We start from the raw sequence: 27,257 nt of genomic DNA, 5'->3' as shown, positions 1-27,257 counted from the left end.
AGCCACAAAAAAATTTGGTATCTTTAACTTCCGGCTGGGATACAACGTCATTGTATGACAACGCCATCTACATCATACACACAACAATGGACAAGAATAAATGTTTTAGGGATGCCATGCACAAATACTTCAAAGATTGAACACCCACTATAGAAGTCGGGGTACACGATGAGGGGGTGATGATGAGGGGTCACAATGAGGCCGGGCAAAATGAGGTGGGTCCTAATGAGGGGGGTCATGATGAGGGAGGTCACAATGAGGGGGGGTCACAATGAGGTAGTACCTGATGTTGTTGTACAAAAAGAGGGGGGTCACAATGAGGGAGTACCCGAAGAGGAAGTACCTGAAGTGGTGGCTCCAAAAAATCTCAGAAAAAATCCCTTGCGACATATGAAAATTTCAGCACGCCTTCAATCTCCATATATGACGTAGAACAAGCAAATAAATCAACCGAAGAACTTTGAGTCTGCCCAAATAGATTACTGAGATGAAGTCATACCTGATGTGGTGGTACAAAAAGAGGGGGTCACGATGAGGGAGTACCTAACCTCAACCTTCGTGCTTCTGTAATGTAATTTCTACATGTTCTCTCATCGAAAGACATGTTTTCATACCCCCAGTTTTCACTACAAGGGATTGAAATATTTTGGCCACAATTATTCCAGCTTCATCGTTTGTGTCCAATCTTCTCTTTACATTTCTGTATATTACTTTGTAGGATCTAACATGACGTATCCTCTTAGGGTTTAATGTATGGTTGCTCAAGAAAATACTTGTTATCACATATTCCCCTTCATTTCGAACAACAACATTAATCTTTGCTTTACAATCTGTCTTTGTTATTGGTCTAGGCCGATGAAACTTATTTTTGGTATTCGATTCTTTCATAAAACTCTTGGCACAACCAATGCTGAAGTATTTCCTCTTACCACCTACATTTTTGCTCTCTAACTTAGTAATGCCGAATCCAGTTAAGTGGGCATATGATGCGTAGAATTCAAGAAGTTGTTCTTCGGAGGAAAATGTCATTCCAACAGTAGGAATGTGACTGCAAAAATTAAGTGCAACCGTAAAAAATACGTCCCGAAAATACCCTATCGGGTCCTGAAACAACCCTTTCGTGTCCCAAAACCATCCTTTTGGGTCTTCAAACTAACTCTTCTTTTCCCGAAACCACCTTTTCGGGACATGAAACAATGGTTTCGGGATAAGAAACACAGTTTTGGGACGAGAAACACAGTTTCGGGACAAGAAACAACAGTTTTGGGACAAGAAACAACGATTTTGGGACAAGAAACAACGATTTCGGGACAAGAAACAACGATTTCGGGACAAGAAACAACGATTTCGGGAAAAGAAACACAGTTTTGGGACAAGAAACAAGGTTTCGGGACAAGAAGAAATGGTCATTTCTTGTCCCAAAACCACCCTTTCAGTACCCTTTCTTGTCCCGAAACCACCCTTTTGGGTCCTGAAACCACCCTTTCGGGACAAAAAAGCACCATTTCAGAGTGGTTTCGGGTCAAGAAATGTGATTTCAAGACCTGAAAGAGTAGTTTCATGACCCGAAAGATTAGTTTCAGGACCTGAAAGCAACCTATGGGTCTAGAAAGAGTGGTTTCGGGACAATAAACATTCATAATGTGTCCCGAAAACACCCTTTAGGGTCCCGAAACAACCATCAAGGGTTCCTTTACCAACTATTTTTAACCATAAACAATCAATGAGGTCCTTAAACTATGCTTTTGGGACAAGAAACCATCCTTTTGGGACCCGAAATGACCCTTTAGGGTCCTTAAACTATTTGGTGGATCAATGACTAAGTTCCAAAAACACAAGATCAACATGGATCTTGAAGCTTATATTCACGGTGTCATGATGAAGAAGAAGATCGAAGGCCAAAACGACGTCGTTCCATCGTGTCCTGGCGTTTCGTTGGTGTTTGGGCTAATAAGGCTAATATTTAGTTAGTTATTCTAGTTCTTCGCGTGTGTGCTTATCCTCGATTATAACCGCATACACGGAGCGTTCCTAGATGCAAAATGAAAATCCAGCGCTGATATGATGGTCCTGATGCACGCTGAAACCGATTTTCTTGGTTTTGGCCACATAGGATTACACATTTATTTTTATTTTAAAACCTTAAAGAGTTTATTTGAAATCGATTTTTCTTTCACTTTTTGGCTTTAATTTTGATATTTTAAATATAAAAATATTAAAATAATAGTGAAATTTACAAATTAAATTTAGGGAATGAATATTATACAAGATACTGAAATGTATCTAGTATTTTTTTAACATGACATGAATAGTTGAAGGGAAGTAGGTTAAATGGCCAATACTATTGGCCATGGTAAGAAGTAAGTCATCAGATCAAATTCGATAAGGGCTTTGACCTTTTCTTGATAAATTGTATTCCTGAGTTTGAAGGGAGAAATAAAGAGATTGTTAATCATTGTAAAAATAAACTACCAATTTATTTTATTTTTGTATATTTTTTTGGATTTAAATAAATAATTCTTTTAGGTGAATTGAATATAAAATTAATTCTAAATTATTTATTTTTGTATTATAATTTTTTTAAAATTATTTTGAGATAATATGGGTACAACATTTGTTCTAAATAATTTTATTTTTATTGTATTTTTAACTCTTAATTAATTTAACACAATCATAATTAATTGATTTTAATTAATTTTTAGCAATGGGATTAAATATTTTAATCTTATTTATTTAAAAATAATTCAAAATAATTATTTTAATATTATAAATTGAAGTGTTAATTTTTAGTGTTTACAATATCTAATCATTTATATTTAACCTAATTAAAACTAATTTCGATCAATTAATTAAACAAAATCAAGTAAAAAATTACTAATATAGTACCAATTTCAAACAAACCTTCTTACTAAAAAAACCTATAAAAACAAGTTGGTATGTTTTGAAAAAAATCAAGTTTGATAATTGTTTAGATATTCTAACTATTTTAAAGAACTAAAAAAATACTAGCATAGTACCAATTTTAAACAAACCTTCTTAGTAAATGAAAATCGTGAAAAAGACCTGTTGGTATATTTTTAAAAAAAATGTTTTCCAAGTTCTAATTGGGTAGATAATACATTTGGATTGTTTGAATTCATTTGAATGCTTATGGGTCACCAATTCCAAAGACTTCGTAATGAACCGAGGGCTCTCTAAAGGTAAAGATTGAAGCTACTAATGCCAAAAGAAGGAACAAAGCTTCAAAATATATAGATACAAAATTTCAAAACACTAAGTTTTAATTTATAAATGGCATGGAAGAATCAAAATATATGAAATTTCCAAACTTAGATAAATAATAAATAATGAACGGTAATAATTATTTTTTAAATCTCACATATATTATTAAAAATAAAAAGTGATCAATTAGTAACAGGTGGCATGCTTGGGGGCAGATCTTTTCCTTCCACGATAATTCCTTATCGGTAAATCTTCTCCACCACCGCCGTCACCGCCGCCCACCGGAGCTCCGGTGAATGGGTTCCGATCATGGAACTGCTGCTGAACGGCTGTCCATGAATCCGGCTGATGAGATGATCCAATATTAGGATCAAACTCAAAGAGAGGTGCCATATCATAGGTGGCACCACCACCAAAAGGGTAGTCCGACATGGACAGAGAAGACTGTAGCTGTTGCTGAGGTGGCTGGTGAGTTGGCGGCTGCCTGGCTAATTGGGCTTGTAAGCACACAATCTCTCGTTGAAGATTGATCACCTATGTCCAAAAAGGTATTAAAAAATTAAAATTTTAAATAAAATAAAAAGCATACCAATTAACATGAATTTCTACCTAATATCATTGCTTGGTTAAAATTAAAATTTCCAAAGACATATAATAGTACATAATAATAATATATATATATATATATATATATATATATTAAAAGAAGATGACTTTATTTTTTTAAATTTGAAAAACTAATATAATATTTAGTAATTTGTCGTGACGTCAATTTTTATTTTTAAAACGTTTAATTTGTAAAAAAAATTCTTTAATTATTAATATATTTATGAAAGTGACGTCTATAAGATAAACAAATCAAATCAAAATATTATAATATTAGCTCAAAGTTAAGTCAAAAGAAACATATAAGGTAGATATCCCTTCACAGCGTTACGACATTTATAGAATTATTAAGCAAAACGATTATTTCAGAAGAACAAACATACATATAAGATCACCATATAATTACACCCAATTATTTTTAGAAGATTTGACCTAATTATTGTTCTGATTTGTTTCTAAATTGATGTGATTAATTAATTCATGTTAAATCATGTTACTATTGATATTTAAATCCATAAGTACCTGATTTTGGAGACCAAAGATTTGAGATACGCAACCATATATAGGATCTTGGAGACGAGCATGAGCTTCATAATTTAAAGTCCTAACTGCATCGGGCCGTTTGTCGATCGAAATATTCGTTAGAAGTTTTGTAACGTTGCTCGCTCCAAAAATATTATGAATCGATGCGAAATTGGCGGTTCCTTTATCGGAATCAAAGTAAGGTGCGAATATGCAATTGTCGAGGCATTTCTTTCGCAAGTATCTACAGGCTCCGCATGGCTTGATAACGATTATGGCGCTGGAATTGGTGTCGGTGCTCATTGTTTATTTTTTTCTAAGAGAAGTTTGAGTTATTTTTGGGTAAAAACTTGGGATGAATAATGATTGAACTTATACCTGTGTTTTTTTAGATTGGTGATGGTTGGTAGAGTTCTTTTAATTGTAAAGTGAAGTAATAGAAAAAGAAAATTAAGTTTTATGGTTGTAATAAAATACTATTTATCTTTAATATTTTAGATTTTTTTTCATAAAAATTTCACATAATCTATATTTCAACCATTAGTATTCTAATATTTTTTATTTTATTTTTATAATGTTTAAATTTTCAAAAATTATTTATTTTAAAATTTATTTCAAATAATTTCTAAAACTTTCGTCAACAAAATAAAACAAAAACAAAAAAAAACAACAAAAATGGCCAAACAAAAACATCAAAAACCTTTAAACTTCCTCTATAGATGAAATCGAAAACTCTACCACAACTCGGTGGTTGTCACGGAGATTAAACTAAAGATCATACACAAAACGAGCCTTACTACAAAAAAGTCGAATTATTTTTACTCTTGATCTATGCACTAACCACTTATTTCTTGTCACTTTAGAACGAGTATACACTAAAATTTGATTTGCAATCAGTCTTAATGAGGTCATGAATTCGAACCCGTGAGATTAGAAGTTTTGCTCACTTAATTAATTGGTTAAAGTGGCTGCAAATTATATACTTAACTCGAGGAGATTTCAAAAGGGTTGCGGAACACAACGTTTAAAATAAATTAATTTACCAAATTTATAGAATTTTTTAAAATAATTTCGAGTCTTTAAAATAATTTTCGAAATATTATAATACTGGAAAAGGGGTTTAAAATAAATTAAATAATTATTTATGAAAAATATTGTATTTATTTATCCTAAATAATTAAATCAAAATGCCTTTAAATTATAAAATATTATATTCAACAAAATATTTATATTCATTTATTTCAATATAATTAATCCAAAATGCCAAAAATTAATTCAATAATTATTTAGGAAACATGTTGTATTCAATTATCCCAAAATAATTAATATAAAGGCCAAAAATAAATTAAATAATTATTAGGGAAAATGTTGTATTCATTTATCCCAAAATAATTAATGAGGAGAGAAAATTTGGGACGGTATGATGTGTCACTGGTTGGAAAAATAATAAAGGATGAAAAGAGAGAAATTTTGTTATTGTTTTGACTAATTAGATCGCACAACGTCATTTCCTCTCTCAAATTCCCTTTCTCAATCATTTCTCATAATAAATTTAACCATTTCTCATAATAAATTTAACCGTAAAAAAATTAAATAATTATTTAAGGAAAATGTTGTTTTCATTTATCCCAAAATAATTAATTTAAAAGGAAAAACATAAATTAAATAATTATTTTGGAGAGATGTTTATTAATTTATCACAAAATAATTAAATTAAGGGTTTATATAAATTAAATAATTATTTGAAAAAAAAATTTAAGACCATTTAAATTTTAAAATAAAAATAAAACTCTAAAATACACAAATAAATAGAATAGACAAAAATAAATATTATGTTACTAATTTATTTTAGAGAAATGATATTCTCAACGAATGGTTAGCAAAAGTAAGGTCACGAATCCTACGTGCCCTTGCCACGTGGTAGGAGAAAGAAACCAAAAAAATAATTTTAAAACGTTTTAGTTTCCCCCTATTTCTTCCTTTCATTGCTCATTTCCGTCTATCCCCGACTTCTTACTTCTTCTCTAGCGATCGATTTGGCTCTCCGGCATTCCCGACTTCTTCTCCTTTCTTCATCGTCTTTCCGATTGAAAATGGTAGGTCTACCTTCGTGTATGTACACTTCATTTATATTGTCTTCTTTTGTGTATCTTCTTGGTCTAGGGTTCATAGTACTATTCTTTTCAGGCTGGTGGTCCAGGTACATCGCCATGCAAGATTCCAAGATCTCCAAAGACTCCAATGTAAATAAGACATATTATCTTTTAGAAACGTAGATCATTTTGATGATTTTAAGATCAGTAAGGGTTTTACGATAAGGGATTTTGATGATTTTGATGATTTTAATGATATAAAACTATTATTATTGTGTATTGCTGCATTATGGGTCCCTAAACCACACTTTCAGGACCCGAAAGTATGATTATGTTGGGTCAAATTATTTTGACTAAGGGTTGAAATAATTTAACCACTGAGATTTTGATGATAAAATAACTTATGAGTTTTGATGCAGGTGTATTGAAACAATATTTCATAAGACTTGGATCTAATGAGGGTCATTAGACCGATTTTGGCATTCAATGCATAGAATTAGACGTATAGTCTAACTCATCGGAGTTAGACGTGTAGTCTAATAAATGCATAGAATTAGACGTAAGTCTAATGCATAGAATTAGACGTACAATCTAACTCATCGGAGTTAGACGTGTAGTCTAATAAATGTAAAGAATTAGACGTAAGTCTAATGCATAGAATTAGACGTACAGTCTAACTCATCGGAGTTAGACGTGTAGTCTAATGAATGCATAGAATTAAACATAAGTCTAATGCATAAAATTAGACGTACATTCTAACTCATCGGAATTAGAAGTGTAGTCTAATGAATGTAAAGAATTAGACGTAAGTCTAATGAATACACGGAATTAGACGTAAGTCTAATGTGTTCGAAATTAGATGTATCATCTAACTCACCGGAGTTAGACGTGTAGTCTAATAGACTTGTAATTAGACAGATAGTTTAATTTGTCCGGAATTAGACGTGTGGTCTAATTAGTGAAAGTTAGACGTGCGTCTAACTCCTTCAGACAAGTCTGAGGTAGAACCGGAATTAGACGTGTAGTCTAACTCAGTGGAGTTAGACGTACCGTCTAATGGTTATTAGATAATTAGACGTGTGGTCTAATTAGTGAAAGTTAGACGTGCGTCTAACTCCTTCAGACAAGTCTGAGGTAGAACCGGAATTAGATGTGTAGTCTAACTCAGTGGAGTTAGACGTACCGTCTAATGGTTATTGGATAATTAGACGTGTGGTCTAATTAGTGAAAGTTAGACGTGCGTCTAACTCCTTCAGACAAGTCTGAGGTAGAACAGGAATTAGACGTGTAGTCTAACTCAGTGGAGTTAGACGTACCGTCTAATGGTTATTAGATAATTAGACGTGTGGTCTAATTAGTAAAAGTTAGACGTGCGTCTAACTCCTTCAGACAAGTCTGAGGTAGAACAGGAATTAGACGTGTAGTCTAACTCAGTGGAGTTAGACGTACCGTCTAATGGTTATTGGATAATTAGACGTGTGGTGTAATTAGTGAAAGTTAGACGTGCGTCTAACTCATTTAGACAAGTCTGAGGTAGAACCGGAATTAGACGTGTTGTCTAACTCAATGGAGTTAGACGTATCGTCTAATGGTTATTGCAGTTAGACGTAAGTTTAATTCTATTAGACCATGCGGTGTAATAGACGTTATTATTTAAAGGAGATGTGTGATTTCATTAGACTGATTGTACTCCGTCTAACTAAAATACGTTTAATGGTTAATTTAAGTAGTATGCTTGAATCTAACATTTCACCTACCCACGTGCTATAGCTGTACCCTACTTCTACTCCACTTTCTAGTGAAGATTAGTACAAAAGCTATATGCAACCAACCAAGGAATGCCACGTAAGAGATTTTTCCTCACATTACTTGTTTTGCTGGTACATCCCTGATGAAATATTCGGCGCACTACCAGTGATGTACGACATCAATCCTTGTGCTCAGAACCTGTTGTGTACAATGGAGGCTTTCCAATGGAAGAGTGCCACGTATCATTCTAAAAGATTCGACCGTTAGCTCCTGCTCAGTATTTAACAAATCTCAAGGACAACGGACAATCTACCTTACGAATTAGCCTAACACAACGAACAAGCAATCTGATTTTGCAGTGAGAGAAACCACTAAATCATCTTGCTTACTGAACTCATACTGTGAAGCTTCTTTCTGATTGTACTGTGTGTGAATCAAGAGAGAGCTAGAATCAAAAACACCTTTAGCTGAGTGATATTCTTCATCTTGTAATTAAACAGAAAGTGTTATGTTCAATAGTGAGCTAAGTGTGTGTAAACTGTATTTGATTCGAATCATATTATAGTGAGCTAAGTGTGTGTAAACTATATTTGACGTAGGAGAGTTTCTCCGAACATCCATAAACAAACTGCTGTGTTCTTTCATTTCTATCATCTTTTCATATTTCATCTTGTGTTTCAAACCCAAGTAAACAATTCCGCCTTGAATTTGTTTCAAGTGTTTATAAGTGTTTGCGTAGAATAGAAAGCGAATTAAATCCCTAATAGGATATCTTTCAAACCGTTTTTCATAAGCCGTCATCCTTAGCCAGACACCCGTCTCTATCGATAAAGCCGATCCTATCAGATTATATTGTGTTTGGTTGAATTATGGGTCCCGAAAGTGTGCTTATATTGTGTTTGGCTGAATTAAGGGTCCTGAAAGTTTGGTTTCGGGGCCCGAAATGGGTGTTTCGGGACCCGAAAGTTTACTTTGTATTGTGTTTAGCTATTATGGGTCCTGAAAGTGTGGTTTCGGGACCCGAAATAAGTGTTTCGGGACCCGAAAGTTTGATTCTACTGTGTTTGGATGAATTATGGGTCCCGAATGTGTGGTTTCGGGACCCGAAATGAGTGTTTTGTGATCTGAAAGTTTGATTCTATTGTGTTTGGCTGAATTATGGGTCCCGAAAGTGTAATTTTACAGTAGCCGAAATGAGTGTTTTAGGACCCGAAAGTTTTATTGTATTGTGATTGGATAAATTATGGGTCCCGAAAGTGTGGTTTCAGGACCCGAAATGGGTGTTTTGGGACCTGAAAGTTTGATTTTATTGTGTTTGGATGTTATGGGTCCTAAAAGTGTGGTTTCAGGACCCGAAATGGGTGTTTCGGGACCTGAAAGTTTGATTCTATTGCGTTTGACTGAATTATGGGTCCCAAAAGTATGGTTTCGGGACCAGAAATGGGTGTTTCAAGACCCGGAAGTTTTATTGTATTGTGTTAGGTTGTTATGGGTCTCGAAAGTGTGGTTTCAGGACCCGAAATTAGTAGTTTCAGGAACCGAAATGGATGGTTTCGGAACCCGAAAGTTTTGTTTCAGGACCCGAAATGCTTCATTTATTTGATTATCTACTTCATGGTTTTTAAATGTTTATCTTTTGTTTTTGTAGAGCAAATAAACGTAAAAGGAATGTCCAAGAAACCAAAGCAGCCCCCAACCAAAGTAGTAGCAGCCCCCATAACTTATTTTTAACTAGGACATCTTCTTTTGGCCTGTTCAATCTTCTTCAATTGCTGTCTAATGAACAAAAAGAGGATGTGAAGTCAATACGCTTTGGCTCTCTACTATCATTATCGCTTTCAAAATGCCCTAGGGAGATCTCTCATTATCTAGTCAGACAGTTTGACTATAGTAAATGTACATTCACCCTAGAGAGTGGCGAACTTGTGAAAATCGTAGAAGAGGATGTTCAAATTATATTGGGTCTCCCTAGAGGGGAGTTGGACATTGTAGAATACGAGAATAACGAGACCGATGATAAGTTGAAGGCATTTAGGACTCGATGGTGTTACCCTGTTAATGGCGCCCCTTTAGTGACTGATATGCCAATGAAAATGATTGAGAACAAAGCAGCTGACAACAATTTCAAGATAGACTTTGTATTATTCGTGGTCATCTGCTTTCTCTGGTGTCATCACCTGGGTCAAGTTACCAGGTATATCTCATTTATGTTATTTTCACTTGCATGACAACATATATGTATGGTATATGCATTGTTAAATAATCTTCAAATCTATTTTTTTCAATTACTGGTATATAGAATTCTGAAATCAATTTCAGATGTTGATAATATCAAAAAGTTCAATTGGTGCAAATTTGTACTTGAAGGATTAGTTAATTCATGTGAAAAATGGAAGGGTAATGAAAAACGACATTTCCAAAGACCACAGACATTCCTTATTGAAAGTTATCACTAATCACTAATTTATTTCCCTAGTTTCAAAAATAAATGATTTTAACATATGTATGTTTTTCAGCTGTGCTACGTGTATAGGGTGAGCAACCCTGAACTGAGAGGAGTTAATGAGCGTTGATTTCCTATACTATCACGTTGGAATGACACAACGTTGAAGTTTAGGCTATATACGGAGTGGGCAAATGGAGGATTCAGACGTGAAAGTGATGTTAGACGCATTCCACTACCAACTCTTTAGAACGACGAGATAGATGGGGTTGAGGGGGAGTACGAAGAGACATATCAGGATAGAGGGAGAACGAGGATGTGGATATAGATGTGGGGGAAGAACGAGGAGGTAGATATGGATTTGGGGGAGAACGATGATGCATAAGTGGGGGTGTCTGAGCCTCAAAAGGCAGCACCTAAGAAGAAGTCAACACCTATGAATTCACCACCTTTTAATTCACCGCCTATGAATTCACTACCACCTCTGAAGATAACACCTCTGAACACAGCAGGACCTGAGAACGCAACAAGTATGAATTTTACAGAGAATTTGAAGTGGATTGCTAAATGTACATTGATGATTGACAAAGCCACGAAAAAATTTGGTATCTTTAAGTTCCGGCTGGGATACAACGCCATTGTTTGACAACGCCATCCACATCATACACACAATAATGGACAAGAATAAATGTTTTAGGATGCCATGCACAAATATTTCAAAGATCGAAAACCCACTACAGAAGTCGGGGTACACGATGAGGGGGGTGATGATGAGGGAGGTCACAATGAGGGGCGGTCACAATAAGGTACTACCTGATGTGGTGGTACAAAAAGAGGGGGGTCACGATGAGGTAGTACTCGAAGAGGAAGTACCTGAAGTGGTGGCTCCAAAAAAACTCAGAAAAATTCCCTTGCGACATATGAAAATTCCAGCACGCCTTCAATCTCCATATATGACGCAGAACAAACAAATAAATCAATTGAAAAACTTCGAGTCTGCCCAAATATATTACTTCGAGTCACGATGAGGGAGTACCCAACCTCAACCTTTGTGCTTCTGTAACGTAATTTCTACATGTTCTCTCATCGAAAGACATATTTTCATACCCTCCAGCTTTCACTACAAGGGATTGAAATGTTTTGGCCACAATTATTCCAGCTCCATCGTTTGTATCCAATCTTCTCTTTACATTTCCGTATATTACTTTGTTGGATCTAACATGACGTATCCTCTTAGGGTTTAATGTATGGTTGTGCGTCAAAAAAAATACTTGTTATCACATATTCCCCTTCATTTCGAACAACAACATTAATCTTTGCTTTACAATCATTCTTTGTTATTGGTCTAGGCTGATGAAACTTATTTTTGGTATTCCATTCTTTCATAAAACTCTTGGCACAACCAATGCTGAAGTATTTCCTCTTACCACCTACATTTTTGCTCTCTAACTTAGTAATGCCGAATCCAATTAAGTGGGCATATGATGTGTAGAATTCAAGAAGTTTTCTTCGGAGAAAAATGTCATTCCAATAGTAGGAATGTGACTGTAAAAATTAAGTGCAACCGTAAAAAATACATCACGAAAATACCCTATTGGGTCCCGAAACCACCCTTTTGGGTACCGAAACCATCCTTTTGGATCCCGAAACCAACTCTTCTTGTCCCGAAACCACCCTTTCGAGACATGAAACAACGTTTTCGGGATAAGAAACATGGTTTTCGGACAAGAAACACAGTTTCGGGACAAGAAACAACGGTTTTGGGACAAGAAACAATGATTTCGGGATAAGAAACAACGATTTCGGTAATGGAAACACAGTTTCGGGACAAGAAACAAGGTTTCGGGACAAGAATAAAGGGTCATTTCTTGTCCCGAAACCACCCTTTTGGGACCCTTTCTTGTTCCGAACCCACCCTTTCGGGACAAGAAAGCACTATTTCGGAGTGGTTTTGGGTCAAGAAAGGTAATTTCGGGACCCGAAAGAGTAGTTTCAAGACCTGAAAGATTGATTTCGGGACTTGAAAGCACCGTATGGGTCTAGAAAGAGTGGTTTCGGGACAATAAACATTCATAATGTGTCCCAAAAACACACTTTCGGGTCCTGAAACAACCATCATGGGTTCCTTTACCAGCTATTTGTAACCATAAACAATCAATGAGGTCCTTAAACCATGTTTTCGGGACAAGAAACCATCCTTTCTGGTCCTTAAACCAAACTTTATGGTCCCGAAATGACCCTCTTTGGTCCCAAAACCATAATTTCAGGTCCAGAAAGGTAGGTTTCAGGTCATTTTGAAACATTGAAATGTACATTTTTTATATCAATCGGGCAATAGGGTACCTTTCGGGTTCAACAAAGGTGGATTTGTTTAGGTTCAGTTCTTCATCTACTGTGTTGTTCAAGTTTGGTGCATCGGCAGTGTTGGTTTCCTGAAAGTTCAAACAGTTCTGAAATAAATCATACAAAAACTAACTGAAATAAATCCATAAACCTTTAGATCTGTAAAATCTAAACCCTAGATCTATAAAAACAAATAATCTAGATCCTTAAAAACGATACTATGGAGAAGTTTCAGGGGAGAAATAAATGCAGTCAGAGAAGAGAAATAAATGCAGCCGGAAAATATGAAGCCCTATTGGTGAATTATATATTTTTCCTCTCTCCTAGCTGGTAAGGCCACGTAGGATTCATGACCTTGCTTTCGCTTACCATTCGTTGTATTTATCATTCCTCTTTATTTTATAGGTAAAAATATATATAGAATAAATGATGAGGAGATGGTCAAACGGGACCAAAACCGTTTGGTTGAAATCAAATCGGTACTAGGCCACACGTAGCTCAGATGCGCAAAGAGGAAGGCCAAACGGAAGCCTAGACATAAGGTTAACGTCCAAGGTTCAGGAGGCCAAGCGTAGACCAAAGTCATTAATGGTATTTCACTTCTTTGTCACAATTCGTTGCCACTAAGATTTATGAGAGCATAAGGAAATGATTTGAGCGTCATGGGGTCATTTCTCCTCTTAAATTAAATGATTTGGTAGCCAATGATATATGATTTCAACCATTTTTCAAATGAGCCCATGCAATATATAGGGCTAAGATGACATTATTTTGTATTCTTGGGAGTTCCTCCAAACACAGTGTGCGAGGTGATGGGTGAGAGGTGATGCTTGATCTCATTTATGCGCGTTGGTCCTCACTCACGACGCAACGTGCTTGGGTCTTGTTTCTACGTACTTTGGCTTATGGCTTGGCTGTCTGTGTGTGAGTTGGACCCTTGAATTTCCCCTATTTGGGTTGGGTCCGGTCGTTCGCTAGCTACGTTGGTCCGGTGGCCGTACACGGCCATCCCCGGTCAATTTCGATCAATATTTTTTTAAAATTTTTTTCCAACCTGCAAAATAAACATAAATTATATTAATTAAAAAGCATTTATTTCATTTAACCTATTTATGTATTTATTCATTTTTTTAATGTTTTTTCTTTTATTTGAATATAACCTAGATTTTAATTATTTTTGAATTCAATTGATTCCTAAGCTAATTATTTATTTTATTCCTGTGTAATGATTATTTTAAAAATAAAATAAAATTATTGGCTCAAAATTATTTCAAAATTAACGACAAAAACATAACAATAAACATTATTCAAAATAAATAAATAAGTAAAAAAAATAAAAAATACAATTAATTAGCTCAAAAGTCTTCTAGTAGTTATTTATGTAAAATTTAATAATTATTGTAGAGTATTTTCAATACTAATACTTTAGCGAAAATAAAATAAAATAAAAATGATAAGAAAAATATGGAAAATATGAAACAACATTCCCAATAGTTGGTTTTAATTCTCCTACGAGTATTTGGGTGACTTGTTTTGTGTGTGGATGTTTAAACCATGATGTGATCAACTGTTAAAGTTTTAAAAAAGATATGAAAAATAATTGGTATGGTCCATGAATGCGTTCACAGTGGTCTAGAAATCTTTCGACAGCCTATCTCGATGAGCCTCTCGATAAGCCTATTGTCATCCTTTTTGAAAATATAAGTATCAAGGAACTCATTCTCTACGCTTCTGATATGGTTGTTTGAGGGAAATAAATACCCAATAATTACGCCTCAATCAAATGAAACACACAATCAAATTAATGAGATATCAAATATTATCACACAAGTGTTGGGTGACAGTTGGGCCTGACAAATTAATAAAGCCCATTAGGGCATATTTAATTAAGGAAAAAAACACAGCAGTTAATTGGTTCTCTCTCCCTCTTCCTCCATTAAAGCAGTTCTTCCTCCATTGAAACAGTAATTTCTCCATTGAAGCAGTAGGTTCTTCTTTTATTTTCATTTTATCTCTTCTCCATTTGGTTAGCCATCTTTAGTGATGATAATAATGTATGTGAATTACAAGTTAGGATGAGGTTAATGGATAATTTTATTATATTACCTCTAGTCTTGTATTGAACAACATTGTATACCCATTTGAAATAGTGGATGATTTAAGTGGCCGAAGTGTCCCATGGTTTTTACTTGATTTGGGTTTTCCACGTAAAATCTTGGTGTCTTGCTATCTATTTTTTTGATTGTTTGATTGTTTGATGCTCAATTGAATTGACGGCCTATTTGATTATACAGAATGGGAAAAAGAATTGTTAGGCCTTTGTTGTAGCTTGTCTATTTCTGGATTGCTAAACAGGTGTTATTATTCAATTTCTTCAACAAGTGGTATTAGAGCTGAGTTCGTTTGGTGGTGATTCTTGTATAATTCAAATGGAAGAATCGTTGAGTAGTAAAAGCTACCAATTACACAATCTGGAAGTCACGGATGGAGGATTTATTGTGTAATTATGATTATGAAGACACTATTTTGGGTGATAAAGGCAAACTAGAGGCTATGACAGATGCAAATTGGAAGAAATTGAACAGAAAAGTAGTTGGTAAAATCAGGCAATGGGTTGACAATAATGTGTATCAGCATGTGGCTACTGAGGTTAATGCTCATAAAGTGTGGACTATTTTGAGTGAGCTGTATGAGAAGAACAACACTCAAAACAGAGCATTTCTATTTCAAAAGCTTTGCTCATTGAAATATCAAGACAGCGGTTGATCTGATAAATCTTTCACCCTCAAGTCCTTTAGATAGCGACATTCCAGAAAGAGTTTGGAGAGGTAAAGACGTCTCTTATGATCACTTGAGAGTTTTTGGTTGTAAAGTTGTTGTTCATGTTCCTCGAGATGAGAGAGCTAACATTGATAGCAAGACGAGACAATGTATCTTTATTGGGTATGGCCACGGAGAATTTGGGTACCGATATTGGGATCTGGTTAACAAGAAACTCATTAGAAGCAGGGTGTGTATTCTTTGAAGATCAGACCATTGAAGACTTTCAGAAAAAAGAAAAGCCGAAGTCTACGGAGAAAGAATTACTTGATAATTAGGATTGTGCATAAAAACCGGAAAACTGGTAACCCAACCGAACCGATAGTTAACCGGTTCCATTTTAACAGTTTATTGGTTAACCAGTTTTAGCGGTTTCGGTCAACCGGTTTTTTACTGGTTAAACGGTTCGGTTTTCGGTTTACCTATTTTTCTAATGGTTTAACCAGTAAACCGATAATAATTTAATTATATATTTCATATTTTATAATTTATATTAGTTATTTTATAAATAATATTTAATAATCTATATAAAAAAATATTTTTTAATTTTAAATTATAATCTTATAGAATTATTTTTAAAAAAAATTATAATTATTCTAAAATTTTACAAAAATAAATTATAAAAAAACTGAAATAATTTATTCAGATAACAATTATTTTATTATAACGTACCGATTTAACTACTCGTTTGATCGGTTGAGAAGGAGATTCAATCATATTTGTCTATACTTGGTTGGTCAAAGACTAGTTCACATAATGAATTTGAATTTGAATTTTTTCAAGAAATATATAAAAAGTTAACAAAAAAAATAGATATAAAATATATTATATTATATATTATAATATATTCTTAAATATATCAATAAAATATATTATAATAATATAATATATTATAATATATATAATATATTATAACAATAATATATTATATTATATTATAATAGAGACAAGAAATGATGGAGAATAGTATAACAGGAAAGTGCAAACAATAATTTAGAAAATAAAATTATTTCATAAATTTATTACTTAATTTAAAAAATTAAATTACCGGTTCCTAGTTAAACCCGGTTAACCGACTGGAACCGACCAAAACCGGTAGAACCAGAACCGGTAAAACCGATAACATTAACGGTCAATTAATCGGTTTGTAAAATAATATGCAAAACCGATCTTAATCGGAACCGTTGAACACCCCTACTGATAATGGATTCGTACACCACAATCACAGCCCAATAATGTGGAAAATGCCCAAGTTGAGGTTGATGAGACTCCTCTAGTTGATGTTGAGCCAACAGAGGAAGCTAGACAAGGTGATGATAGTTCTCTAAATCCATCCGATGATCAGCATATTAGAAGATCTAGTAGGCAGCGACAACCTTCTAGTAGGTATCCTCCCAATTAGTATGTGATGTTGACTGACGAGGGAGAACCAGAAACCTATCAAGAAGTATTGTCTCATTAAACAAGAACAAGTGGTCGGTGGCAATACAAGAAAATATATATTCCTTACAAGAGAACGAGACTTATGACTTGGTGAAACTTTCGAAAGGAAAAAAGACTTTGAAAAACAAGTGGATATTCAAGTTGAAACATCAAGAAAATAGCTCACAACCTCGATACAAAGCAAGACTGGTTGTGAAGGGCTTTGGACAGAAAAAAGAGATTGATTTTGAAGAGATCTTCTCACCGGTTGTGAAGAGGTCATCCATTAGAGTTGTGTTAGCATTGGCTGCTAGTCAAGATTTGGAAATTGAACAACTAGATATGAAGATTGCATTTCTCCATGGTGACTTGAATGAAGAGATCTATATGGAACAACCCGAAGGTTTCAAAGTTAAAGGTAAAGAAGATCTTGTCTGCAGATTAAGGAAAAGCTTGTATGGGCTCAAACAAACGTCTAGACAATGGTACAGAAAATTTGACTCCTTCATGGAAGCAAATGGGTATAGTAAGACTACTTTTGATCATTGTGTTTTCATCAAGAGATACGATATTGATGATTATGTTATTCTTGTACTCTATATTGATGATATGATGATTGTTGGACAAGATATTGCGAAAATTGAGAAGCTCAAAAGGGATTTAAACAAGTCTTTTGCGATGAAGAATTTGGGTTCAATGAAGCAGATCCTAGGCATGTAAATCACAAAAGACAGAAAGAACAGAACACTTTGGCTATCACAGGAGAATTACATTGAGAAGGTACTTGAGAGGTTTGCAATGAAAAATTGAAAACCGATTTCAGTTCCACTTGTAGGCCATTTCAAGTTGAGTTCTAAACAATATTCTACAAGTGAGAAAGAGAAAGATGAAATGAAGAATGTACATTATGACTCCGCAATTGGTAGTCAAGCTGGTTGGTTATTAAGTGGATTCTTGGATATCTTCGAGGCTCTTCGAAAGCACGTTTATGCTTCGAAAGTGATACTCCTATTTTGGAAGACTTTACAGATTCTGATATGGCGAGTGATGTTGATTCAAGAAAATTCGTATCAAGTTTTTTGGTTACCTTTGCAGGCGGTGTTTTTTTATGGTAGTCAAGGTTTCAAAAGTGTGTTGCTTTGTCTACTACAGAAGCTGAATATATTGCAGCTACTGAGGCATGTAAAGAGGTGTTATGGATGAAGAAGTTCCTACAAGAGTTGGGTCAAAAGCAAGAGAAGTTCACTTTGTTTTGCGACAGTCAAAGTGTCATTCATCTCTATAAGAATTCAGCTTTTCATTCGAGATCCAAACACATCGACGTGAGATATCATTGGATACGTGATGTGCTTGAGGCAAAACAGTTTAACTTGGAGAAGATTCATACAAGTGAGAATGGTGCCGATATATTTACAAAATCCTTGCATACGGACAAGTTTAAAGATTGTCGGGAGAGATCAGGTTTATTGGAGCCCGCAAAGTTACGCTGACGGGGGATATTTATTGGGTCAGCTCATTTGGCAGTTGGGCCTGACAAATTAATAAAGCCCATTAGGAATATTTAATTAAAGAAAAAAAACACATAAGTTGATTGGTTCTCTCTCCCTCTTCCTCCATTGAAACTACAATTTCTCCATTAAAGTACTAGGTTTTTCTTTTAATTTCTTTTATCTCTTCTCCATTTGATTAGCCATCTTTAGTAATGATGATAATGTATGTGAATGACAAGTTAGGATGAGGTTAATTGATAATTTTATTAGATTACCTCTAGGCTTGTATTGAACAACATTGTATACCCATTTGATATAGTGGATGATTTAAGTGGCCGAAGTGTCCCGTAGTTTTTACCTAATTTGGGTTGTCTACGTAAAAGCTTGGTGTCTTGCTCTCTGTTTCTTTGATTGTTTAATTGTTTGATGCTCAATTGAATTGGCTGCCTATTGTTAGGCCTTTGTTGTAGCTTGTCTATTTCTGGATTTCTAAACATGTATTATTATTCTATTTCTCCAACAACAAGGGATCACCTAAACTTGGGACTTCCTTTTAATGGATCTCCTCTCGATAAGTCTGTTGTCATCCTCTAAGCCCTCCCACGATACATTATTTACACAACCTAATCCAACCCAACTTACCACAAACTCTTCCATAACCCTACTAACATCAAATTCCACACTCATATGTCAAGACCCCCCAAATAATCCCCTCCACTTTGACAATACTAACTACTCTAGTGAGGTAATAACTATAGCCCACTTACCTTGTAATTGTCTTCACCCTGAACCCATAATTAATACCATCTCTTAAATATGCGAGGAACCTAAAAGTCTCACATACAGAGCATTGTAGTGTCCAATTGAGGATACTCATGGAACACAATTATGAGGTATCATTCCTATATCATCACTCATCTCTAATTTTGATGAATATATATCTCTAAAATGGACAAGAGAGCGTTCATTGAATGACAAAGACAATTACCTAGGCAAATGATTTAAGAGAGAAAGAGAAACTCAAAGAGTTTCAAAATCAAATTAGGCCTTCGTAGAAGAAATAATTAAGATCGATGTTGGTTCGTCGATACAAAACTATGAGATTTATTAGCCGCAGAAAACGAACGTCAACATCATCCGAGTTGAGAAAATTGACTATAATGTGATTCAAGTATGGTGGATATTCCTATCTTAAGACATGACTTACTTTCAATCTCATCCACAATTTCTTTCTTTTCAAACTCTCATCTTATGTCTACTACTTCCTCACAAAATTCTAACTCTTCACAAAGGGTTCTGATGGATGATCCTAATTAGCCACAAGTTCCTCAATGAGTATCTTGTTAAGAAACTATTATGATTTGAGGACTTTTTTAAAAATCTATTTGTTAAAACGTCTTGTTTGAGTACATAAACCAGATCAATTAGTATTCTAGAAATTCGTACATTTGTCATTATTTTCAAATTTTTGAGTCATAACTTAGGATTTATACATCACTGTCACATTGATCTCTGGTTGACCGACCAATATAGAGGTATTGAATTATTTTGGAATGATATGTCAACATATCTTTCTATTTAACTACACAATACTGGATAAACACATATGTGTCTTTTAATCCTATCTCTTATCCATGGAGACTCTCTTTTATATATGGATGCATTTGATAGAGACGTTCTTTGAGAAACAATTTCAAAAACTTCCACCAAATACTATTCACCCTAGCTATATGTGTAAAATTTTAATGACCATCTATATAACTTGAGAAAGATAGTAGAACTGAGAGTAATAAATTTGGGAGATCTGCTTTTCAAATTATTAATCATTGTCATTTTCTAGATATTGGCTCCATTAGGTGCAGGTAGACATGGTGCAATCACCGTTCGGGTGCATACCTCCTGAGGAAAAAAAAGAATAGGCATGATCGTTGAGAATTTATCTTATTTTAAACCTAAATAGATTGGCCCATAATTCCATATATCTAATAATTCATATTATAATATGTTTTAAGCTAACTTTAAAAAAAAAAAATAATTAAACAAAATCAAATCAAATAACACAAATACAATACCAATTTCAAACTAATATTTTTATTAAACAATAAACGTAAGAATTAAGTTGATAAATTTGTAAAAACATATATTAATCATAAGATTAATTAATATATTTCGAATATAAATCATATTTATTTAATTATTTGAATACATATCTTATATCATACCTCTAACATAGATTAAATGTTTTTTTTTTCAATTTATAATGGTCTATATAAAAGTTTTATTGTTCAAATTAATTCAAAGGTTCACCTTTAAACTCATTGTGTACTAAAGACATAATTCAGAAAAAGTACTTGATCATTCAAAAGTGGGCTCATATTACCAATAAATTAGAATTTAAAGGAAATTATCAGAACTAGCTACCATTGCAAGAAGAAGACACAAAACTTCTAAACATGTCGATATTACTTTTCAAAACCCTAACTATTTTTTTAATTTCTTTCCACCTGTGTTACCAATAATTCAATTATAGTATTAATTTTATTGGAGTGACACTATAGGTACAATGGCACAATACATTCAAAATAAATGAAAATTTCAAACTTAGATAAACAACTTTATTCAAATGTGTTTTCATATAAGTATTGAATTTTCTTAACAACTTTATTCAATAAACAAAATAGAAAAAAAAACAAATTAGCATAGTCATGATCTTGGTAATAATTTTTCGGATAAATGCCACATATGATCAATCAAACTCCAAGAAGCGACGTGTCATGGGTGACCACGCCAAAAAAATTATGTCCACAAAAATGTAGTAAAAGTTTAAATCAAATCAAAACCATACTTTTTTACAAGAATTTCTACTAATATAGTTTCTTGTTTATATATAATAGTATAAATATATGAATGGTAAAAAGGGGTTTATTAATGTTGAATAATATAAATATTGTGTTAGTTTATTTTAAAAATAAAATATATAAGAGAGAAGCTATCTTAAAGTCAGATGACTTTACTTTTTGTATTCTAATATTACCATAATCTAATATAATATTTTTTATTTTTTCTTAATGTGATTTTTTTAAAATTATTTTTTAAAAAATCCTTTAATTAATAATATGATTATCTCATCGTAGATAAAAGAATTAATAAAATCAAAATATTATTATATTAACTAAAAATTAAGTCAAAGAAACATACTAGGATAAAGATAATATAGACATTTATATAGACATTTATATAATACATTAAAATGAAGATAACTAATAATTTAAACAAACAAAACAATTATTTCACAAAAATAAACCAAACCAACACGAATTCATACAAATTTCAAAACCATTTTTTTTCTACACCAAACATACATATAAATAATATCATGATGTAATCAGGCATTACAAAGGGTAAGGCATTACATAGCCCCACTTATAAAGACTCTAAATTTTTTAAATTTATCAAAAACATTTAATTAATAAATATATATTATAAATCAATTAATATATTTTTATCACAATTATATTAATATTTTAATATATATTATGAATTTTTTATAAGTAGATATCTTAGTTATATATTATTTTACATTTTGTTAAAATTATGATTAGTATTAATATATTTTAATTTTGTGACCACAAATTTTTTTTTTGAATAGTTCCTCAAATACTTGGGACACCCAATGTAATTACACCAAAATATATTTTTAGAAGATTTGACATAATTATGGTTTTGATTTGTTTATAGTTTTAGGGATTAATTAATTTATGATAAATTATATACATACCATTTTGGAGTGCAACCAAATATAGGATCTCAAAGACAAACATGAGCCTTCAAGCATAAAGTGAAAATGGTATCAATTCGTTTTTAGATCAGGATATTAGCTAGAAGCTCATAAATAGTGTTCGCTTCGAAAATCTTGTGAACGGACGCAAAATTGACTATTACTTGATCGGAATCGAAGTAAGGTGTGAATATGAAGTCATCCAGTCATCTGTTTTGCAATGAATTGGCCTTGATGCTCATTATTATTTTTTAAGGCCGGCTAATGATTCTGTCACAAGAATTGACATTGATGCTCATTATTGATTTTTTTCTTTGAGATGAGAGTTTTTTTTGGAAACTTAGGATAACAATAATTGAATTTATAAGTGTGTTTTTTTAGATTGATGAGGATTGGTAGAGTTTTTATTTTTGTAAAATGGAGTAATAGGAAAAAAATTAAAATTAATGTTGTAGTAAACATTAATTATTTATAATTTTTTTGGGGAGTTTTTTTTAAAAAAAATATAATAAAATCATCTATATTTAAACCATTAGTTAATTTATTAATTAAAAAATTATAATTATATCTTTTATTTTATTTTACTTTTATAAAGTTAAATTTTTAAATAAAAAAATAATAATATCTGTCAATGCCAAAGGAAGGTTATTGCTTCAAAATATACGTACAACTTTTTAAACCACTAAATTTTAATTTATAACTCATATTCCCAATGAATGAGTATTCCTATAAAACAATATAAGAAGGAAAACGAACAAAACATCGAAACAAATAGATACAAATTTTCAAAACTCAAATGTAGAATGACAGGTAAATGATGAAAACATATAAAAATTTTAAACTTAGATAAATAAATAAATTACAGAGTTTGTTTATTAAATGAAGAAAGTACTGAAAATCCGGAAAAGAAAAAAAATTACCATTCAAGGACAGTAATAAATATTTGCCAAATTACCCTATATAGTTAATAGTTAAGGGATTATAAAAAGTAATTATTAATTAGGGCCATGGTTGCATGCTTGGGGCAGATCTTTGATACCTCAGCAATAATTCCCTAGCAAACTCTTCCCCAATCCCTCCGCCCAGTACCGGAGCTGCGAAAGTGTTATGATCATTGAATTGCTGCATATTTGCTGCCCATGAATTGGCCTGCTGATGAGATGATCTAATATTTGGATCAAACTCATAGAGAGGTACTGACATGTCATAGATGCCAGCGTCAGCAAAAGGGAAGTCCGACATGGACATAGAAGATGGCGGTTGTTGCTGAGGTGGTGGCTGCCTGGCTACATGGACTTGCAAGCACGAAATCTCCGATTGTAGATTGATCACCTACATATAAAATTCATGTCCACAAAAATGTATTAAAAAATTAAAAACTAATATCATTGCTTGTTTAAATTAAATTTAAAAAAAAAATGAATTAAGAGAAGTGACAAAATAATAGTACATAAAATATATCCATATAAAATTGTGTTAATGTACAAATAACTATAATATTTAGTTTATTTCAAAAAATAAACCATAATTTCTAAAATTAAAATAAAATATATTTTAGAAGAAGATGACTTCACTTAAAATTTATATTATAAGCTAAAATAATATATATTTTTATTTTGTGAATTTTAATATTTCAAATAGTTTTTTGTGAAAAGTTTTTCTTTAGTTAATAATATATTTATGAAAGTGACATCAATAAAATAAAATAATCAAATAAAATCAAAATATTATAATATTAGCAAAAAGATACGTCAAAGAAATATATAACGTTAAAGATAGCAAACCATTATCCTAGACATTTCTCATAATGGTATAACAATGATAAGAACTTAAATAATTAAAATTAGATTTTACAAAATTATTAAAAAAATCAATTATTTCATTAGACCAAATATAAATATATCACCATATAATTACACCATAATTTACTTTTATAGAAGATTTGAACTAATTATTGTTCTAATTTGTTTCTAATTGACATGATTAATTAATTCATGTTAAACCATGTTAAGGTCGATATCTAAATACATAAATACCTGATTTTGGAGATCGCGCATCTCAGACATGCAACCATAAATAGGATCTCGTAGACGAGCATGAGCCTCGTAGTTTAAAGTAAAAACGGTGTCGGGTCGTTTGAGTATTGGGACATTGGTTAAAAGCTTTGTAACGTTGCTCGCTCCGAAAATCTTATGAACAACCGCAAAATTGACGGTTCCTTCACCGGAATTAAAGTAAGGTGCAAATATGCAGTCCTCGAGGCATTTCTTCCGCAAGAATTTGCAGGCTCCGCATGCCCTGATTCTGGCGCGAGAATTGACCTTGATGCTCATTGTTTATTTTTTTCCTTGAGAAGTTAGAGATTTTTTGTGTAAACTCTTAGGATGAATATTAATTGAACTTATATATGAGTTTTTGTTAGATTGGTGAGGGTTGATAAAGTTCTTTTTATTGTAGAGTGGAGTGATAGAAAAAGAAAATAGAGTTTAATGGCTGTAATTAAATATTAATTATTTGTAATATTTTAGAATTTTTTTATAAAAATATTATCACATCATCTATATTTCAACCATTAGTTAATTTATTAATTACAAAATATTATAATATCTTTTATTTAGTTTTATAAAATTAAAATAAAAATTATTTTAATAATTTAATTCTAAACAAGTTTAAAAAATTCAATTTTCACGAAAATAAAGAAAAAATAAAAATATCTAAACAAAAAACATCGATCAACCCTTAAGCTTCCTCTAGAGATGAAATAGAAAACTTGGATCACAACTCTCGTCACGAAGATTAAACTAAAGATCATACACGCAAAAGAACCTCACTAACAAAAAACTCAATTATTTTTACTCTCGATCCATGCACCACCCACTTGTATCTTGCCGCTTTGAAACTCACTTAGTCAAAATTACTATCAAATTTCTTTTAAGAATTGAAAAAAAAAAGTAGAAAACAAGTTGTTATGAATATTGTTACAAAATATATACAATCATCTATGAGTTTGAAAAAATATATAATTTTGCTTTATAATGTTTTTTTATAAAATCGAATGAATGCTTGCTTGAAATTTGTTAATTATGTTTACATAATATTGACTCATAATTGTACATTTTTTTATAATAAAATGAAATAAATCTTTTGTTGGGTCAAATTATTTTGACTAAATGTTGAAATAATTTAACCACTGAGATTTTGATGATGAAATGACTTATGAGTCATTATTCAGGTGTATCGAAATCATACTTCATAAGACTTGGCTCTAATGAGAGTCATTAGACCGATTTTGGCATTAGATGCATAGAATTTGACGTACAGTCTAACTCATCAGAGTTAGACGTGTAGTCTAATGAATGCATAAAATTAGACGTACAGTCTAACTCAACGAAGTTAGACGTGTAGTCTAATGAATGCATAGAATTAGACATACAGTCTAACTCAACGGAGTTAGACGTGTAGTCTAATGAATGTATAGAATTAGACGTAAGTCTAATGAATACACGGAGTTAAACTTGTAGTCTAATGAATGCATAGAATTAGACGTACAGTCTAACTCAACGGAGTTAGACGTGTAGTCTATTGAATGTATAGAATTAGACGTAAGTCTAATGAATACACGGAGTTAGACGTATAGTCTAATATACTTGTAATTAGACGGATAGTCTAATTGTTAGATAAAATTAGACCGGTTCAAATAAACCTAACTTAAATAAACCTTCCATGCAGGAACAACGAACCGGACCAGATGAACAAAAGGACCGAATAAGAAAACTAACCGGTCAAACTACTAAACCGACCAAGAATACTTGGAACGTGACCGCACAAAGAAAGGATCGGCCAAAGCTTAAAACCGGAATCATCAAACAGCCGATCAGCCACAAGGCAAAGGAATAACCGGAAGAAGTCCGGTTATATCACCCATACCGGAAGCGATCAGGTTAAGTCAAGTGGCCGACCAGTACAAGAAGACAATTCGGGTATCTGCTAAGAATGATACCAAAGGAACAGACTGAACACTTCCATATCCATACTAGTCCGAGGAATGACTGCAGGCTGCAGAAGACAGTCCTGCCGGATCTTTCCACTTCGGGATAAGTCAAAAAGGAGATCTTCCAAGTACAGACAACTGTCCAACAGACAGTGCCTACATCAAGTAAAAGACAAACCCGGCAGGTCTGTCTTACACACGGCAGGTCTGTCTGTCCACTGAATCACTGCATCTATGCTCAGTCAATCAGATTCAAGGCAGTGAAATATGACCGTTGGCATATTTCACATATAAAAGGGGCAGTTGAAGAAGAGTAAAGACGGGACAAGCGACACAGTGGGACAAGTGAGAAACTCTAAGAGCATTTATTCTACAAGTGATAAGACTGTGTTGTTCTAAGAAAGCCCAAGTGCTAAAGTTAAAGTGTGTTTTACAATTTAGGTGTAAATTGTAAGAGTGTTATCGAGCAGGAAATAAGTCTCGATCGGATTGTACTTGTATTCCTTAGTGAATATCCTTCTCGCGGTTTCGAGAGGAAGGGGTGACCGTAGGAGTTTTATCTCCGAACATCCATAAAATCTATCTTATTATTTACTGTCTGCCGGTTTCATTATCTAACCGATCCGTACCGCTATAAACGACTTAACTCTATCCAAGCCGAATTTCCAGATTACCGAAGTCGACCCATCAAATCTCAAAGCTCCATTATACAATACCGATTCTGCCTATCATACAAGTGTGCCGCTTCAATCTGAAAGCAAACCTCTTCCGCGCTTGA

At 32.9% G+C, this 27,257-nt stretch overlaps 1 protein-coding gene across 1 annotated transcript; it reads right to left on the bottom strand.

Annotated features, from left to right (window-relative positions):
- Positions 1-3,408: 3,408 nt before the first annotated feature.
- On the bottom strand, positions 3,409-4,653 carry LOC124943480 (LOB domain-containing protein 30-like). The gene is made up of 2 exons (XM_047483979.1): positions 4,351-4,653; positions 3,409-3,756 (listed from the first exon to the last, which is right to left on the bottom strand). The coding sequence occupies exons 1-2, from the start codon at positions 4,651-4,653 to the stop codon at positions 3,409-3,411; spliced, it is 651 nt and encodes a 216-aa protein (XP_047339935.1).
- Between the last annotated feature and the right edge of the window lie 22,604 nt (positions 4,654-27,257).

This window comes from Impatiens glandulifera, chromosome 6 (assembly GCF_907164915.1).
Source record: "Impatiens glandulifera chromosome 6, dImpGla2.1, whole genome shotgun sequence".
NCBI lineage: Eukaryota > Viridiplantae > Streptophyta > Magnoliopsida > Ericales > Balsaminaceae > Impatiens > Impatiens glandulifera.
Note: the sequence above shows the minus strand (reverse complement) of the source record. Positions and strands in the feature narration are given on the sequence as shown.

Coding starts and splice junctions, on each gene's coding strand:
- LOC124943480 (XM_047483979.1), bottom strand. CDS start 4,653: ATGAGCACCGACACCAATTCCAGCGCCATAATCGTTATCAAGCCATGC. Junction 3,757..4,350: donor TCTTTGGTCTCCAAAATCAG/GTACTTATGGAT, acceptor TTTTGGACATAG/GTGATCAATCTTCAACGAGA.